Consider the following 17,922-nt stretch of genomic DNA (forward strand, 5'->3'; position numbering starts at 1 on the left):
TGATTTAGTGCTGCTCTAACTGACTGTTTGGTGCGTCCAAGGATGACAGAGTACCTGGGAGGGAGCCTGTTTACCATAACGGTAACGGCCTTCTCTTTAAATAGAACAGGCATGGGGTTACTTAAATGGACTTGGATATATTCCTTAGACCACAGCACACATGCTAGCTGCCAGCAGGCATCCCAGAGCACTTTCTAAATGGCCAGAAAACTGATATTCTTAATAATGATATCCAGAAGCGAGGAACATAAAAAAATTCTCTGAGTATCACCAAACTGAGGTAATGGGCTGTTATGAGTGATCCAGCCTTGGAAAATTGCACTGATCTGATTCCCTGTCACCTTATACATAGGTGAGAAGGGCAAACCCTTCCAAGGGCTGGTGCCTGGTTAGGTCATTAGGGGAATGAGCAAGGATAACGTTACAGAGCTTCAATCCCAGGAACTGAAGTGCAGTGTACAATTCCAGACAAGGAATCAGCACTCCCACGACTCTATGACTGTTTATGAAATGTTTTGTTGGGTAACTTCCACTTTCAGCAAGCTGATGAAAAAAATACCATCAATTCATCAGGTGTTCTCTTACCAACTCCTGATAAATTTTGGCTATTTACAGAGAATAAGATAAGCCTCCCAGAGCAGATGTGAAGTTCAGATCTTGCTTGCTTACTTGTCATCATTCAAGAAAGAATAAAGCAAGCAAACCCTCCTGATCCACGAACACCAGCCTGTGTGTCCTCCCCACTCCCTGCCTTGCCCAGCTGTGGGCTTCCTTGTACTTCCCAGGCATTTCTACCCCTAATCCTGGTTGCAGATTCTTTTAAAGTTTGAATTTCAGCTACACATGTTGGATTGATCTTCTTAAATGATGGACATGTTTAATCTCCATATTAGGATCACGTAACGAAGAGGAGTTCTGAAATTCAAAGGTGCTAAGCTGTCTAATTTACTTCTTATAACAATTATTTTAATGATGGATTTTAGAAGATGCTGCCAGAAATACTGCTGAGTTTGAAGCCTGTTTTCTGCACACTGCTCAGAGGAGCAGATGAGACATCTTCCTTCCAGATTTTTTGGCAGGCTGAAATTTCTGGTGCGTTCACAAGAGGGAGCAGCAGGCCACAAAATAGCAGGAGGCAGGAAGGCCCCGACTAGGGGAGGCAGTTAAGGATAAATGGAGCCTGACACATTCAAGGACACGTTTGGGCCATATCCTCTAAGGATTAACAAATGCTTATAAAGGCAACCAAAAATAATCAGAGATTAAGACATAAAAATATTTTGGGGAGCGGTTAAATATCTGGGGTATCAGCAGCTGCTCTGGGCTCTGCAGAACTGGAACAGGTCGGGAGAAGGGTGATCCGGTGCTCAGAGGGATGGAAACGATGGGAACTTCAGCAGTTCTTTCCGAAAGAGGCAGTACAGATTCAAAGGCAGAACATCTGATTGCAAATCAGCTCATTCACAATCACACTAGAGATAAAGGGATATACTTGCTTTATAGACAGCTTTAAAGCAACAGAGAAAAGCAAATACTACTTGGATTTCACCTGTAAGGAGCATATAACTGAACGACACCTTACTTCAAGGAGCTCTTCTGGAGTAAAACCTTCCCTCGCTCAGAAATCCCGGATGGGCTGTTCGGAGAAGCCCTTACTTGTTTGTTTATTTTTGGCCCCACGTGCCTGCCGTTTCACTGACTGCAGAGCCGTGCTCCCTGCTGGCCCTGCGGCCCCGGGGTGCTCTGGCTGGTACCCCCCGCAGCTCAGCTTTCCCCCTACCCGGCTGCTCCAGGCGGGAGGGTTTGGGCCCCGGAGCACTGCCGGCCTCGCGTGCTTCCAACCAGCTCCAGCTCCGCCAGACCGCACACTTTATCATCAATTCTTTGTGTTTACTTTCTGAGTTTGTATTCACATTCAAGGTGTCACGCTTAGAAACTTTTCCATACTTGAAAACCACCTTGATTATGCAAAAGGCCTTGCTTGCCCTCTCACTGATAATGTTCAGGATTATTCTCTTTTCTCACTTCTCTGAGTTACGCAGAAATGCTTTGAGTTCCCTTGTCACCAGGGGACACCTGAGCTAAATTCTCCCATTCCCTTCTTATCCAGGACCAAGTGCTCTGACAGTGCCTGATGCCCTCACCTGGGACCAGGAGCTGCCCCCAGGGCTGATTTCCTTGCAGATTCCTGTGCATGTTGTTACCTGCGAGTCCAGCTCTTCCTGGAGCAGCAGCCAGGGCCCACACTGCAGGGCCACTTAGCACTGAAGAGGCCTTTCTAATATCCTTGCAAATGGACTGCTGTAATTTGCACATTGTGGTGCTGGTTTTCATCACCCTTCCTCACTCCTAATTCATGGCTTTAAAAACTAGACTGTTACTTGAGTGTCTTTGGTTAATAACTGCTATTTTAACTCAATCCCATTGAGAGCTCAAAGAAAAGTCCCTGAACTGAATTGCCTGTTGTCCCAGATTTCTGTCGGGCAAGGTTGAGTCGTGTCTTGACTGAATCATTTCACAGTGAACATTCACAAGGGAACTTTTTCCCTTTCACTCCCTCTGGATTGTTGGTGCTTTTCTCAGCGTGTTTCTCAAGGCCAAACACTGAGTATCGACAACGTGGGGGAACTTTGCGGCTCTCACGTACTAAATAATCGTGTTCTGCAAGCCGTTTTTTTCAGTTGAGTTTCTCCCTAATTTGACGGCTGCTGTGAGCATTCACCTACTCTAGTCATGCTCCTATACAAATTATAACATCTCAGCAAGCACAACGCACTCACGTCTCGGGGGAGATGCAAACCCACACACCGGTGCCAGTTCCCTTTCGTTGATGGCACTTTATTTGAAGCTATGACCACAGTGAATCCCGTTCAGTAAAGGAGGGAATTGCTCCTTTCCTCCTGTGTCCCAGCCCTTCCCGTCCGAGCGAGCCGGGCGACGCTCGTTACACCGCTGTGCACGCAGGTCCAGCCAACGGGAATGATCTTACCTTGCCTTCCACAGCGCAGCCTGCTCCTTGCCGCTCACTCTTTCCAAAAGGCAACAGTCTGGCTCTTCTACAGCAGGAGGTAGGCACCTATAACGGCAACAAACAAACAAACAAAACAACATTTTTTTCTCTTAGTACATTTTAATCTTCATCTCAAAATCGTAAAACAAGGACAACAGCTGGTGCACAGTCCGTGCACAAGGTACATCATCTCCATAGCCTGCCCAGGGCACTACCAGCTCTCTGTGTTCCTTATTTCCTAGCAGCCCGGCTGAGCTCAACGGTTACCTGCACTTGGCCCTACACATAGGCACAGGCTAGAGGAGGCTGAAAATACAGAAAAAGAACTAGCATCTCTTAGCTCCCAGTGCCTTAACTACCCAATGGTTAATGCACCAACACCACAGTACAGCTATGGAATTTATAGCTAAGATATGATTTGCTGATAGCTTTTAAGAATTCTAGAAAAAAATTAAAAGTACACCAAACCTTATAAAATAATAAGGAATGAACTGAAAATTGGATATGACAAAGACAATAATACTGAATTGCTGATGTTGTTTTAAATGTGCAGTTAAGCAGACGGAGATGCAGGCGCATGAGGCGGACAGCGCTCTGGTTGCAGTGGGGCTGTGTCCCGAGCACCCCGAGCCTCGGGCCTGCCTGCACGGCCGCGGGGACAACCTGTGCACTGGAGGCCACCACTTGCTCGGACCTGGCAGGGGTTCTGAGGAGAGTGTCATAAACTGCAGACGTCTTCCTCCTCCTCTATTGTCCTTTACCTCAAGCAAATTTCTGCAGATGGAATGTCTCTGCTGCAGCAGGACCACAGGAATTGACCTGCAGTATTAAGAATATATACAAGTATCACTCATACGTACATTCCTGCACCTTCATAAATGTCCCACAAATGACTCGAAGGTCCCTCCGATTTGGTGCTCCCCCCTTGCCACACCAGCGGGTCAGGGACATCCACGCTCAGCACGCAGCCCCTTGGGTCCTTTCTCATCTCTCCTCACCTTCCTTCAGGCACTCGGCTTTTGGGGAGGGACCTCTCTCGGGCTGTGAATTTACAGTGATTGGCTCAGGCAGAGCAACACTGTGTGCTTGGACCTCTTGTGCTGCTGGACTACCCATCCCGGCTGGAGGAACAGGTGACACTCTGAGGCCTTCAGGAACAGATCAATGCAGATTCCATCAGGACCTAGTGAGTAAAGGAAAATCCTGTGATTCAAACCCGCATCCAGATATTCTAACCAAAATCCCCAGTCTGCCAAGAAAGGAAGGCAGAAAACTGAGCAGACATGTGCTTGGAACTAAGCTACTAAAGAAAACAATATTAAGGAAAATAACGTGATTATCTTCTATTGTATTAGAGTTGATATATTTCTGATATAAAGCTAAACTTTGCTTTACTAATGTGCACTTTTTTCATGCGTTATTCTAAATAGCACTGGAAATCAACAGTGTAGCCAGTAACATTATTTTTGTCAAATCTGAAAATTCTCCATTACAGAAAAGATGCAAAGAATGATTAATATTCCCTGTATTCACATGTCCTGCTTCTCCAGAAGTCAAACCCACGGAGTTCCAGGAGGTCAGGAATGATGGAGAGCATCCCGCTGCTGCCGCTGGAGGCGAGAGGGTGGCCAGGCCGCAGGGGACACGGGGACGAGCAGCAGGACAGACCTCAGCCCAGCCCCTCTGCGCCTCCTCAATGTCATACAGAGGAAAAGGGGACATCTTTATACCGAGAGTTCGTTCACTTGGTTAAGGCAAATTACATTTGCATTCATCAAGGAATGCTCTAATACCGATTTTTCACTCGTGAGAAGCCCTTGCTGCCAGGGGGACCCCGTGCACTGCTCCCTTTAGAGGTGCTGGGGCTGCCGGCGCCGCTGCCGGGGACGCGCACGCACATGCACCAGCACATGCACAAGCAGCTTATCCCTGTGCAACGGGCTCCCCTTTCAGTGCTGCCTAGTTACCGCCACATAAAAGCCATCTCCTTCATCCCTCCCCTCCAATCTGGCCGCCTCTCCGCGCCGAGGCTGCCTGAATCCCTACAGACCTGGCGGAGCTGAGCAGGAGGAGCAGGGAGCAGCAGTTGCTTTGCTTGTGCTCACTTGGGTAAGCAAAATATTATTTCCTTAATAACCTTTTGCTTTTCCCGACAGCTCTGTATAACAAAGCAGGCATTAAGTTGGACTCTGGCTAACCCATTTTTAAAATGAACTGCATCCTTTAGCAGGAAAATACGGGAGTACCTCTTTGCACAGACTGTTGGTCTAATACTCTACTGTGCTCATCTGTTATATTTAGGAACTTCGTAGAAAGATGGGTTATAATAATTTTCTTCAAAATTCTAAGGAATGTGTAATATTTATATTGAAAAATGTGCCAGTATCCATTCACAGACTCCTAAGTTAATGCACTGCTTTTGAATCAATTGAGTAGTGGAATGAACACAAAATGTTTAATGTAGATGTTTTTCTAATGCGATCTCATGTCTTCAGTTTCTTCATTGGTTGTCCCCGAAGGCATAGCCTGGCTGTTAGTTAATTCATTCACACACACAGTACTTGTTTTGGTGTATTGTTTTTTAAAAAGCAAATCCCTTTGTGTTCTCCTCTTTTTTTTAATCTAAATTTCTAATTCTGAAGCCAAAATCATGAAGGAAGCATGCATCTTCCCATGCGCCACATGTAACTTTGTCACAAGATTATTAATCATGTCTTACAATGATTTTGCTAATGCAGTATATCCATTCAGAAGCAGAATGTCTGTCTGCAGATGGATCTGTTCCTGTGAGATAGGAAAGCTGAACAAATTTCTTCAGGAAATATTTAAGCAAGGTCATAATAACACTCATTACATTCTAAGCAATGATGTGTCATTTGCTGGATCACAGAGAATACAGCAGCAGTCACGTTATTGACTTAGTCTCTAGAACAGCCCAAAGGTCAGACATTAATATTGAAACTACTTTCAGCATATAGTTGTCAGATTAAGTCCTCTTATTGCTTAATTTGTTATGAGGGGGGTGGCATGCTAAGCAAATTAAAGCAATACTTTATACTTCTCTTTTATCTCCAGAAGTCTTTATGTGCATTAATGAATGAGCATTTCCTTTCTGTTTTGCAATCTTAATGCACTATTATTGTACCAGTAAAAGGAGAGCAGAGAGGCAGTCACAGAGCCTCCCTCACACCAGGGCTGTTTAATCCTGTGGCGCTCAAGCGTGGGCAGCAGCGTGAGCACCCCCAGCTCGGTGCACGCCTGGCACCGCGGACAGGACGGCGGCCCCAGGGCGACCACGGCCGCAGGACGGGCCCGTCCACCACGGAGCCCACGCAGACGGACGCGTCGCGGGGCAGGAAAACCTGCCAGCCCAGGAACGACGGCTGTGCGCCCAGCTTCTATGAGGAGGTTTCCTCTTCCTGGGGAAGGCAAAGCTTCTTCAGCTAAGCAAATAGATATATTGTGTTTATCCACACACCATGTACTAGCGTTGAGAAAGGTCAGGGCATTGTTGGACGAATTCACAACCTGAATAAACAAACAAAATAGACGTATTTGTCAAACACTGTGTTCTCTAGAACTGCTGCAGAGAGCAACACGTGGCATGGACAGATTACGTACAAAAGTAAAGGAAGGGGTCAGAGAGCTTCACTACCAAAGTCACATGTGCTGGAGTCCAGGCATCATGGCTGCGTTTTGAGGCTGCATTACGTCCAAAGGCCTCATGCAAACAGTTTCTCCTGCAAAGAAAGGGGAGAAACCATGTAGTAAAAGGTGATCCAGTTTGAGAAAGGAGGCAGATGTATTTATCATCCGAGTACCTATGCAGCTTTTACATTTTAGGCAATTCAAATATTTCATTGTTTTGCTGTCAAAAGAGCACTACTTCCATTTTTCACAGAAGGGCAGGCTGAGACAGGAAATGACTTGTTCGTGATGAAAACTGAGAAAGCAGGAAATCAAATACACATGTATGGAGTCACAGCGATTCATCTGTCCTTTCCTCCAGATATCAGCAAAAACAAAATGCCATATACATACAGGAACAGAAGGAGAAACTATGAAATGAACAGATGATTCATAGGAGACTAAAGAAAACACACAACTCCCATCCTTTTAGCAGCAAAATCCATTAAGAAATGACTTGTCTAGAATTTTGTAAGGAATCAAGTGTGAAAATATTAAGAAAATAAAACTTAAATTAGCAAATGTTGAGCAAATTTAAACTATAAATATTATAATTGCATATATATATATATATATCCCATTCCATCAGTGCATATTTTCAATGCATTTCTTTTGTGTCCTGACCATGCAACAAGCCCCATCAGTTGATATTTTGGGTTTTTTTTTTTCCCATCTACAAACATCTACATGCAGCAGAGCAGGGATTTGACTCCAGAAGCTGCATATTCCTGATTTTGCGGCCTGACCATTGCGTCACCGTAGACCGACAGGGCTGGACTGTTCAGTCTGGAGAAACTAACCATGTTCCCTTGGCATCCGCCTGAACAAGCCCTTCAAGCTGCTTTCCCAGATGAGCAGCGGCTCCTCTTGCCACCTCTGCGCGGAGCCGGGAGCGGCGGCCGGCAGCACCAGGCTACACCCGGAGCACCCAACAGCGCTGGGATTTCACAGCCACGGGACTCCGGCAGGAAAAGGGAAACGGGAAGGTGATGACTGAGGTGCAAAGCAATGCTAATTGACAAAAAATAAAGAAGACAGCAACACAAACCATACAATACAGACCAAGAAATGCCCTATGTTTATTTCCCTTCTGCAGTCATGAGTTATTTAAACTATTTAATATTCGAGCCATAAAGCAGCTCAACTATAATCCATCTGCATCCCTAGTTGTAGCTAACTTTTTAATCCATTAAGTCATAGGTACTTTAGTTAAAATTAGCAACCACCCAGCTTGTTTTTTTACTGCTAAATATAAAGCACAATACAAATATTTTTAATTGCCAACATGCATAAATGAACATACTCTGAAGACAATACTACCAAATGGTTGCCAGGTGCTTGTTCAGCTGATCTAATATTAAACTGTACTGACACTAGGACATGATCAGTGACAGGGCTAGTGCTAACAGATGTGACAAAATAAGTACAAAAAATCATATATTTCAAAGCTGTTGATAAGTTTGAATCCTCTGACAAGCAAACAGCATTCATGATGTTGTATCCAACTAGCCACTAGTTATTCCTGTTCTTCATGTGAGTACCTGGCACATTAATTCTTTCTCTCCTGCCCTTCCTTACAGAATTCCCTGCTTCCACTCTGGAGAAGATGGGCCGCAAGGAAGATGATGACAGCAGCTCCTGGAAAAAGCAGACAAGCAACATCCGAAAAAACTTCATTTTCATGGAGGCCCTGGGATCGTAAGTAGCCCAGCTAGTGCCAGTGGAGCCCGTGCTCCCCGCGCGGCACAGCTGCTCCCGTGCTGGCGTGCGCCCGTGCCCAAGCAGACCCGTCCCTGTCTGCCAATGCCACAAGCAGACCCATCTCTACCCACCCGTGCCCAAGCAGACCCGTCCCTACCCACCCGTGCCCAAGCAGACCCGTCCTTCGGAGCTGCGCAAGGAGCTCCAAACAAGAGCTGGGCAGGACCTTAGCATTGCACGATTTTCAGTTGTATTCTAACTTTTGGTTCTAAATTTTAGCACACCCAAACTTTCTGTAACTTTACAACACATGGAAAAACTTCCAAAAATATTTATTCTAGAGTTCAGCTATGTTTTAAATTATGATGTTCCTGGTCAGTCTCAGTAATTAGTTAAATTATCCAGTAATGTTCTTCTAAAGAAATGGGGTTAGAAAACGTTTGTTCTCTCCTTGCCAACTTGTTGATTCATGAGTTTTTAATATGGGGCATAATTATTATAAACTGTTTGGGACTGAAATACAGAACAGATGCCCTAGCATCTGATTTGTGGGTTGTTCATTTCCTACTATTACATTGGTAGGAAAAGTTAGTATTAGAAAAAAGATTCTTTCCACATGCGCTGCTTCAATGAGTTCAAGAAAATAAATGAAGATGCCTGGAGCTAAAACTACCTAGAAATTCATAGATAATTTTCTAGGAAGCTCAAAAATTCTGGAGTTCTTGCAGCTGCTGCGAGGCATTTCAGGAATAAGCATGGGCTCAGACCCGTAGTCACCACTGACCAGTGCCCTGTCTATGAAACAGTCTTCTGAGTGACATGAAAACCCACATATATGGAGGAAAAGGCTCCATTGGTTTTTGAACCAAAAGAGAGCAAAGACCATTATATAAAAATTACTGAGACATTCCAAAAGCACTTTATGGAAAGCATTCCCTCAAATGATTTATTATTATTATTATTATTATTATTATTATTATTATTATTATTATTGTATGGGATCCTCCAAATTTGATAGGAACTAGTCCTTTCCCACTTTTCTCCTTCCAGAAAAACTGGAGCTTGTGTCACACTGCCTTGCTCGCAGAACCTAATTCTTCAAGACCCTATTGTCATTTATAAATAAAAATGTCCTCTATAAGCAATGCCTTCTTCATGTTCCCAGAGCAGCTCCCGGCTGAGTGGCAGATCCGTTGCAGCCCCCTCACCTTCCTCACCCTGTCCCCCAGCTCCCTCCAGGCTCTCACGCCGCAGCCCGTTCCACTGAACTCCATTAACCAGCAGTTAATGAGCTGCTCATTTGATGAGCATTGCTGAGGACTGACCTGGCAAAGCATGCACTGTCACTATCCCAAGACATGTGCCAAAGAAAATCCCTTAACAGGATTGCAAGCTTTAGGGATGTTATAAATATCTACTCTTCGTTGCCCAGCGCTGTGCTCTTGTCAGGAACGTGCTACGTACTCGTTGTAACTTTAGAGCTAGAATATACAGGTACAAGCAGACTCTGTAGAGAGGAAGTTATTAGGTGCCATGTGGAAGTATTGAGCAGGGGGCTGAAGTTCTGTGGTTGTTCTGCCACCTGCCTTCCCCGAGGTCTGCTCTGAGGCTGGTGAGAGCAAAGTTAACTCCTGGCCTAGCACATACAGAGTAAAACGAGTAAATCACTCCGCTGTCTTTACAAGCAGGGAGCTGTCCTGAAGAATGTGGCTTAACTTCACTACAAGGATCATTTCTTTTCTAACTTCCTCAACACAACTTCATTATAAAATATGCAAATGTAACCTTTTCCTTACTTAACAGAGAAAATGGGATTTTTCTATATATTGAATAATTATTGCACTGAATATCCTAAATTTGGGGCTGCTGGAAATGTAGCTCTAGCTTTCCAGTTAACATCCACTTAGAATTGAATTAAGTTTTTCTATTTTTCTGACCTTTTTCCTTCCTCTCTGCAAGTTCCCAACGGCAACGTATGTTGAAATGCACTTTCCTCTCTGCAGAGGTGCCTTTTCAGAAGTTTTCCTGGTGAAACAAAGAAGCACAGGCAAGCTCTTTGCTCTGAAGTGCATCAAGAAGTCTCCTCTCACTAGGGACAGCAGCTTGGAGAATGAAATAGCAGTACTGAAAAAGTGAGTGTATATAGATATTTTTAAATGTAAAGTAAAACAAACATCCCTTCCCAAGACATACGACTCTGGAGACTTACATGAATTGAGGGTAGGAATAAGGAACATTTGCTCCTGGTCCCCTTGCAAAAAAATGTGTTATGTTAACAAGTGGAAGAGTGAGAATTAAAAAAAATATTTTTTTTCAAGCATATATAAATATTACTACAAATGAATATACTAGCAAAGTTTCTTCTCTTATTCCCCTGCTGTGCCTGTTACCCTAACACAGCCATACTGCCGTGTATCTGAGAAACTGAGGACATTAAACAGAACAGTACCCAGCGAAAGGAAGTGGGAGTTAATGCTTTGTCAGTATTTAAACATATGTGATGCAGGAAAGGCAGCAGCTTAAAAATGAGGAGCCTCCTCCTTTATTGTTCGTGCCTGCAGAGAAGATGCTACCACAGGAGTGTGGATAGCCACCATGCAGATCAGTGACTTACCTTTCATAACTAAAGACTAACGGGCTTTCAGCTTGGAAAAAATAGTCCTTGTCAGATATGTCTGTGATCTATGTTTATCTTTGCAGAATAAAACACGAAAACATTGTGACTCTGGAAGATATTTATGAGAGCACAACTCACTTCTACCTGGTCATGCAGCTGTGAGTATCAGCAGTCGTGTCTTGCTGGGGCGCAAGAGCAGGGGTAGGAGCAGGGTTCTTGGAGCTCAGGCCCGTCAGAATGAGGTGGCAGCTACATGATTTGAACTAACATCGATGCTTCTCATACTGTTTCAGCCTATGTTCATTCTAGTTCCTGATTAGGATCTACTTATGCAAATGAATTCATCACAGTTTAGCAGGACAGAGCCAGGCGTTTCTAATTAAAGCTGTGGCACGCAGGGGTTCTGGGAACCAAAGCAGTCAACGTGTCAGCTGCACAGGAAGCAGCTTGCTGTGGGCACCAGCGTCAGGCAGCCTGGCTGCTCCTGCTATCTTGCAAATCTACCTAAAGGAAGAAGTTACACAAAAATACACATCAGGCCGTGCATTAGGTTGTGTAAGGCACACTGGTGGCAGTTCTCTACACGCTTCTGAAAGCCCATCTGAAAGCTCGAGTGTGCAGGCAATTGCATCAAGACCTTACCCGGATTCACTGGCTTTGCCAGGAATGTTTATGGCGCACTGAAGCTGCGCTCAGGAGCCTGCTGGCTCCAGTGTCCCAAAGTACGGCCACCATAGCAATGCCTGTGCTCAAAATGGAGTTGTAAAAGGGTTGGAAAATCAGCTTGCCTCAAACATGAAAGCATGATTATATTTGTTTAATATTCAACCTTCTTCTTCCTGAACTATCATTTCTCCAGGGTATCTGGTGGAGAGTTATTTGACCGAATTCTGGAAAGAGGAGTTTACACTGAGAAAGATGCAAGCGTGGTAATCCACCAGGTCTTGACGGCTGTGAAGTACCTCCATGAAAACGGAATAGTTCACCGAGACCTAAAGGTGAACCGTGTTCCTGAGAAATAACCATGTCTTGCAGGCTGAGGCACCTGCCAGCTGTTCTCAAGCACGTAGTGCAGTCCTCCAAACCCTCAGACCCAGGTTTGCCTCCCAGCCTGTGGAATAGCATGGTGATTCTGCCGGCAGCACCTGGCTGCACCGCGACGCTCCTTCCGCTGCCGTATGCCAGCATGTTATTCTGGAATATCAGGAATAAGCTCATGCTCTTTCCCGTGACCTTTTATTGTTTCTTTTCCCTTTTCTAGCTCAAATTTCCAACCCTGTCCACTTTGTGTTCACAGCCCGAAAACCTCCTTTACCTCACTCCCGAGGAGAACTCCAAAATCATGATCACAGACTTCGGCTTGTCCAAAATGGAACAGAATGGCATCATGTCCACTGCCTGTGGGACTCCAGGATACGTCGGTAGGCCAAGGATCAGGAATGGCTTTTTACCAGTGGTCTGTCTGGAAAAGATTACATGTTTACAGTATGTTGCTTAGCAAAAATGTGTAATCACATTAACAACGTGTACTAGTAACAGATGCGCTATGTATGCGGACTACAAACACAGGATTACAGGTTAAAGACTGCAAAGTCACAAAATATTTGAAAATGCAAAGAAAAAGACAATAGGAGTGCTTCACTACCACAAAACTGAATGTCTTAAAGCAGCCGCAAAAGGACAGATCAATCCCATCAGTAAAGAGAGCTGGCTGGGTTCTCCTGCACTGGCAGCTTAGAGGCCGCCTCAGCTTTTTTCCAGGGCTGAGTCGTTGAATATTGCTGGCTTTCTTAAGAAGTTTTTGCTTTTCTGCAGCCCCAGAAGTCCTCACCCAGAAGCCATACAGCAAGGCCGTGGACTGCTGGTCCATTGGAGTCATCACCTACATCCTGTGAGTAAAAACAAGCAGGTGCCACTTACTCTCCCAGGAGTCTCCCACCTTTTTTAGAGCTTCACACATCTCCAGAGTGCAAGTGCTAACGGAGCTAACCCTGGACCTCCCAGCTCTGTGCTCGCAGCAGCAATATATGCTTCCTTTGCACTGATTCACTACATGAGAGAAGGCAAAGGAATGTAGGGAGAGGGAGGGAATCACATTTTCTCCACTATATGCTTCATCCCATGTTTTATTTTTTTCAGTTGCCTACAATTACTGCTCGATCTTCCTCAGTACTTTTTGTTTCATTTCCTCCCACACCATGTAGCTATGTACCAGCTGTGGCTTTGTGCTTTCGCTGCTGCAGCTGAATTTTTAACTCTTTTCTGCAGTATTATGAATGCACTTAGATGTGAGGGACAGATGGATCCGTAGAGTATCTTCTGTTCTTCTCCCAACCCCATTGCACAGGCCCCCAGATGCAGCTAAAGAAGAGCTTGTGCACACTCGGGCTGGGGCACTAAGGGACCCCTTTCTCTTCTGCTCTGTTCCAGGCTGTGTGGGTATCCTCCTTTCTACGAGGAGACAGAATCTAAGCTGTTTGAAAAGATTAAGGAAGGCTACTATGAGTTTGAATCACCGTTTTGGGATGATATCTCCGAGTCAGGTAAAGCTCAAGATGCTGGAAAGCCCTTTGCTCTCTCACAAGGGCAGTGCCTGCAATCCAGAGGCCTCTTGTCCTGGCTGAGCCCAGGCAGGCAACGCTGCAGGAGCAGCTCCGGCATTCCCCCAGCACCCTTCCCGCAGGCCAGCGCGGACGGGAAGAGCAGGAATGCTGCACACGGAAGAGAGCTCAGCTAACAGAGCAGCTTTTTTTCATAAGGAACATTTGGCTATAAATCTGTCCATTTGATGATGCAATGACACAGTATTAACACATACTTCTTGGGGTCGATAGTTGCAGTGTTTATCCACTACAGCCTGCCACGTCCTGTTAGAATCATGTCTAGGAACAACAGGAAAATAACCTTTTCTCTTTGCTTCTCCTCCTCCTCCTCCTCTCCAAAACAGCCAAGGATTTCATCAAACATTTACTGGAGAAAAACCCAAACACAAGATTTACCTGTGAAGAAGCCCTGAGACACCCATGGTGAGAGGAACGCGGCTCTCGGGAGTCAGTGTTGCCAGCTAGTGGCCGCTGCACTTAGATCCTTGGGCTTAGCTGCAGCTGAGAATGGAGGGTCCTCCAATCCCCACTGCTAACGTCACGAGCTGCCTTGGAGCAGTCCTGTGTGTTTCTCTCCTGTGTATGGAAAAAAGAAAAAAAAAAAAGAAAAAAAGATAAAGAATTAGAAATGCAATTTGTATAATACTTGCCTTCCTAAACAGAGGCAAAGAAGAAATCCCATTCTGAGCTTTTCCAAGCTTTGAAGTGTGTTTGTATTACATTTTGTTGCTGTTTTTCCTTTGGGTTTAATTATTGCTGATTGAATATACAAAACAGTTAGTTACTCGCCTCTCGAATGTCGAATGCCTTACAAATGCCATCTGCCTATGAGCCCATTTTCTCCTCTTCCCATCTGCAGGATTAATGGAAATACAGCCCTTCACCGTGACATATACCCATCTGTCAGTGCTCAGATTCAGAAAAACTTCGCAAAGAGCAAATGGAGGGTAAGTTGTTTGCTCTTGGGCGCCTAGAGCCATCTCAGAAACAAATGCCACTTGCTGCCATGCGGTGGGTAAGTGCCCGACAGCCGCGCTCCTGCCAGGCCAGCGCTCCCTGCGGAGGGCGTCCGGGCAGAGCCACCCCGCAGCACTGTGACACCCCTGCCAACACGCAAAGGGTAGCGGGAGAGGATTATTGCCTTTATAGAGAGCGGGTGAAATCGGTGCTCCGTCAACAGGCCTCTTGGCAGCTGGACTCAGCTTTTCCTTCTGTCAGCCTTGGACATACGTGGGAATTTCCTCTGTATCAAGCATGCTTGTAGGAATTTACGTGGAGAGAGGAAGGACATAGAACCATGTGTTTCTTGGCATTTTAGATGCTTTAATTCAAAATTCGCATCTGATCTCTGTTTCACAGCATGGGGTAGTTCCTAGCTGTTCCCTGTGAGTTCCTTACGTAGCAGCGGTTGTGATCTTACAAGCACCAGCAGGTCGTAGTCAGTGGAAACCACGGTGTTCGCGTAAGGAAGGAGCACATCCCACTGTGTGTGTTGTGCAGACAGACAGGGGTAACCAGCACAGCTCCAGGGCCCTCCTGGGGGTTCCTGCTGAAGGGAGGAGGGCAGCGCCTGTGTCCCGCAGCACCGCGCGGCTCCGCACGCTCACCCGGCTTTGTCTTCCTTCCCAGCAAGCCTTCAACGCTGCCGCCGTCGTGCACCACATGAGGAAGCTCCACATGAACGGCCACGCGGCGGCTGAAAACCCCCTGCCCGCTGCACAAGTCTCCGACGCATCCAGACCTACCAGCCCCGGCATCGCGGGCTCAGGGACGCCAGACCAAGGCAAGAGCGTATCGGTGCCGCCGGTACCCACGCCGGGCTGTCCAAACCTCCCCGCGCAGCTGGAACAAGACCCGGGAATGACGGAGGGGAAGCGGCAAACGCTGCCCGTTAACGGAGCCCTGCCGGGAGACAGCGGGCCGGTCCTGGCGGAGCCTCCGAGCCCACCAAACAGAACTTCTTGTGGCTGCAGCTCCACCTGCGCGGGCCACGAGAAGGCCAAGGCGTCCTTCTGCTCCGAGGCGGTGCTGCTTCGAAAAGCTGCGAAACCCCAGTAGGTAGCCAGGTTGCTAGCTGTAACCGCCACCAAAGACACGCAATGACCCTTTCGGGGCAGCCGACACGTGCCGTGCCAGCCCTGCGAGCCAGACGCCCTCCCTGCTCGCGGCGGCGCCGGGCACACGTGCTGCCCAGGCCAGGACGGTCCCGCTGCCGCGTTCGGTGCCCTCAGCGCTCGGTCCCTCTGGCCAAGGCTGCTGCTGCCAGCGACTCGCTGGTGCTGCTCGAGCCCCGCTCCGCTGCAGCGCCCACAGCTCCGCAGTGGATACTCCTTGTACTAAGAACAGTTTTATTGAATCTGAAGAATGATCGTAAATATTGTTATTTCTCTTTCTCTTTTTTTCCCTCTTCCAATTCTATTTCCAACCAGTCCTTTCAACTCAGAAGTTCTTGTTCCAGTGAAAAACAGTAAACACTTTCACTGTGGCACGGGGCAAACTGGAGTTTGCTTGATTATGTGATGAGGAAGTTGGGCACTGGACTCACCCCATTTTCCAAGGTACATGCACTGCACTCCAGCCACCAGCTGCTTTACAGTAATCCCATTATGGCATGAAAAAGCAAAGTGACTTACAAAATAACACTTTTTGGCAACAATTTCATCAACTGGTACTTGGGCTTTTCACCTAGTCTCAAACTATGCCATAAGCAGAGGGTTGAGCCAGGGCTGCCTGGGTCCATGGCTGTTCTGGAGCCTGAGCTGCCCTTCTCTTTCGTGGATTGTCCAAGCAGCACCATTTAGGTTGTTGTGTTACCAGAGAGCTTGGAGATGCTCTTGTTCTGCAGAGGAACAAGAAACAGCACACGAGTACAATCAGGAGAGATTCCTCCCTGGCTGACCATAGATAGATTAATTCTGGATTCATGAAGTTAACATTTGCAACGCATTTGCGGGAGAAACTATTATTATTATTTTCTGCAAGAAAAATTATTCCTCAAAGATGAACTAATGCTAGCTTAGTTCTCCCCAAAAACTGGATAAAGTGAGCCACATACTACAATCCTTTATGACATTCCCTAATGATGAGATTATATGAACAGAATTCTACAATATAAAGGATTAACAGAAGAGCCAAATCCAAGTAGGATCTACTATAGGCCCCAATGATCGGTCATGTAATAACCCTTTAGAGATAAGGCATATAATAGAATCTAAGCTGTTCCTAACCCCCAGTGCTACTGCTTATTAAAATAACGTTTTCAAGGTAGCAGTCTAGTAAAACGGACTTCAATCCTCATTTGAAACTCTTTCTCTTGCAGAAACCGAAGGGCTGTTTTACTCTTTTCTGCACTTCAAAGCCAGACCTGAACAGTGCAAGCCAGAAGAGAGGAGGCTGTGTCCTGCCAGGAGCAGATGAGCAGCAGTGTCTCAGCGCGGTGACCGCACCGCACGGGCTGCACGCTGCTCACTGCTGGCAATCCATCAGTGCAGTGACCTCCGAGTGTTTCTGGAGCGTTAACATTGGGAGATGGCACTTCAGCACAGGAAAATCTGAGGCTTCTGCTAGCGTTTTCAGTGTATATAGTTCATACAGCATTGCTCAGTGCTATAAGCTTTTGGTTTTTGCACACTGTGTAGTTGTTCAATGCATCCTAAGTGCACTGCACAGCATAAATTCTATAAACCACAGCCATGCAGTTTTACTCAGTGGCAGCTCAGCATTTTTCATCTCTTTTTTAATAAAATCTGCACCTTCATACTCCTGGGATCTTGTTTATTCCCAACTTTCAGCACGCTGAAGTTCAGTGTCAACCACTCGCCTAGGCTGTACAGTTTTCACTTAGGCTACAAAAGGAGACAACCTGCTAACAACCTCCATATGTCTGATAGTAATCACAGCAAGGTGTAAATTCCCTGCTTCCAAATCTGTAATTGTGCAATAAATACTTGCTTAATAAAGCTGAATTTTGTTTGTAAAGTGCCTGCTGGTTATTCAGAGAAACTCAATGTGGAAATGGTCTATTAAGTCCCCTCTAAAGCAGTCCCAGGGCCTCTGCAGACCTGTTCCCTCTGATACTCTCTGCTGGCAGATGTCACGTGGTAAATACTCAGACTGGGGCACAAGGTCAAAGGAGAAACTTGACTTTACCCTTGAGTCAGAAGTTGCATTTCTCTTCTTTGTAAAACTTTGGGTATGATGTATAGATATGATGGAGATAAAATTATACATTTCTGTGATCTGCTTCTTCGAATAAATAAGGAAAGCACTGAAGCCAAAGCAAGTTTAAGGATAAACTGCAGTGT

At 46.0% G+C, this 17,922-nt stretch overlaps 1 protein-coding gene across 1 annotated transcript; it reads left to right on the top strand.

Annotated features, from left to right (window-relative positions):
* The first annotated feature begins 4,974 nt into the window (after positions 1 to 4,974).
* CAMK1G (calcium/calmodulin dependent protein kinase IG) lies at positions 4,975 to 17,027 on the top strand. Its single transcript, XM_088538926.1, has 13 exons — positions 4,975 to 5,119; positions 8,278 to 8,395; positions 10,402 to 10,530; positions 11,099 to 11,173; positions 11,875 to 12,013; positions 12,313 to 12,436; positions 12,831 to 12,906; positions 13,446 to 13,558; positions 13,963 to 14,041; positions 14,478 to 14,565; positions 15,248 to 15,672; positions 16,048 to 16,176; positions 16,938 to 17,027. Exons 2-12 carry the CDS (start codon positions 8,304 to 8,306, stop codon positions 16,136 to 16,138), a joined length of 1,431 nt encoding a protein of 476 aa, XP_088395052.1. The 5' UTR covers positions 4,975 to 5,119; positions 8,278 to 8,303; the 3' UTR covers positions 16,139 to 16,176; positions 16,938 to 17,027.
* The last annotated feature ends 895 nt before the right edge of the window (positions 17,028 to 17,922 follow it).

The sequence above is a fragment of the Tinamus guttatus genome, unplaced genomic scaffold, assembly GCF_059628265.1.
Source record: "Tinamus guttatus ecotype Peru unplaced genomic scaffold, ASM5962826v1 Tinamus_guttatus_pri_ptg001272l, whole genome shotgun sequence".
NCBI lineage: Eukaryota > Metazoa > Chordata > Aves > Tinamiformes > Tinamidae > Tinamus > Tinamus guttatus.

Coding starts and splice junctions, on each gene's coding strand:
- CAMK1G (XM_088538926.1), top strand. CDS start 8,304: ATGGGCCGCAAGGAAGATGATGACAGCAGCTCCTGGAAAAAGCAGACA. Junction 11,174..11,874: donor TTCTACCTGGTCATGCAGCT/GTGAGTATCAGC, acceptor TCATTTCTCCAG/GGTATCTGGTGGAGAGTTAT. Junction 14,042..14,477: donor GAAGCCCTGAGACACCCATG/GTGAGAGGAACG, acceptor TCCCATCTGCAG/GATTAATGGAAATACAGCCC.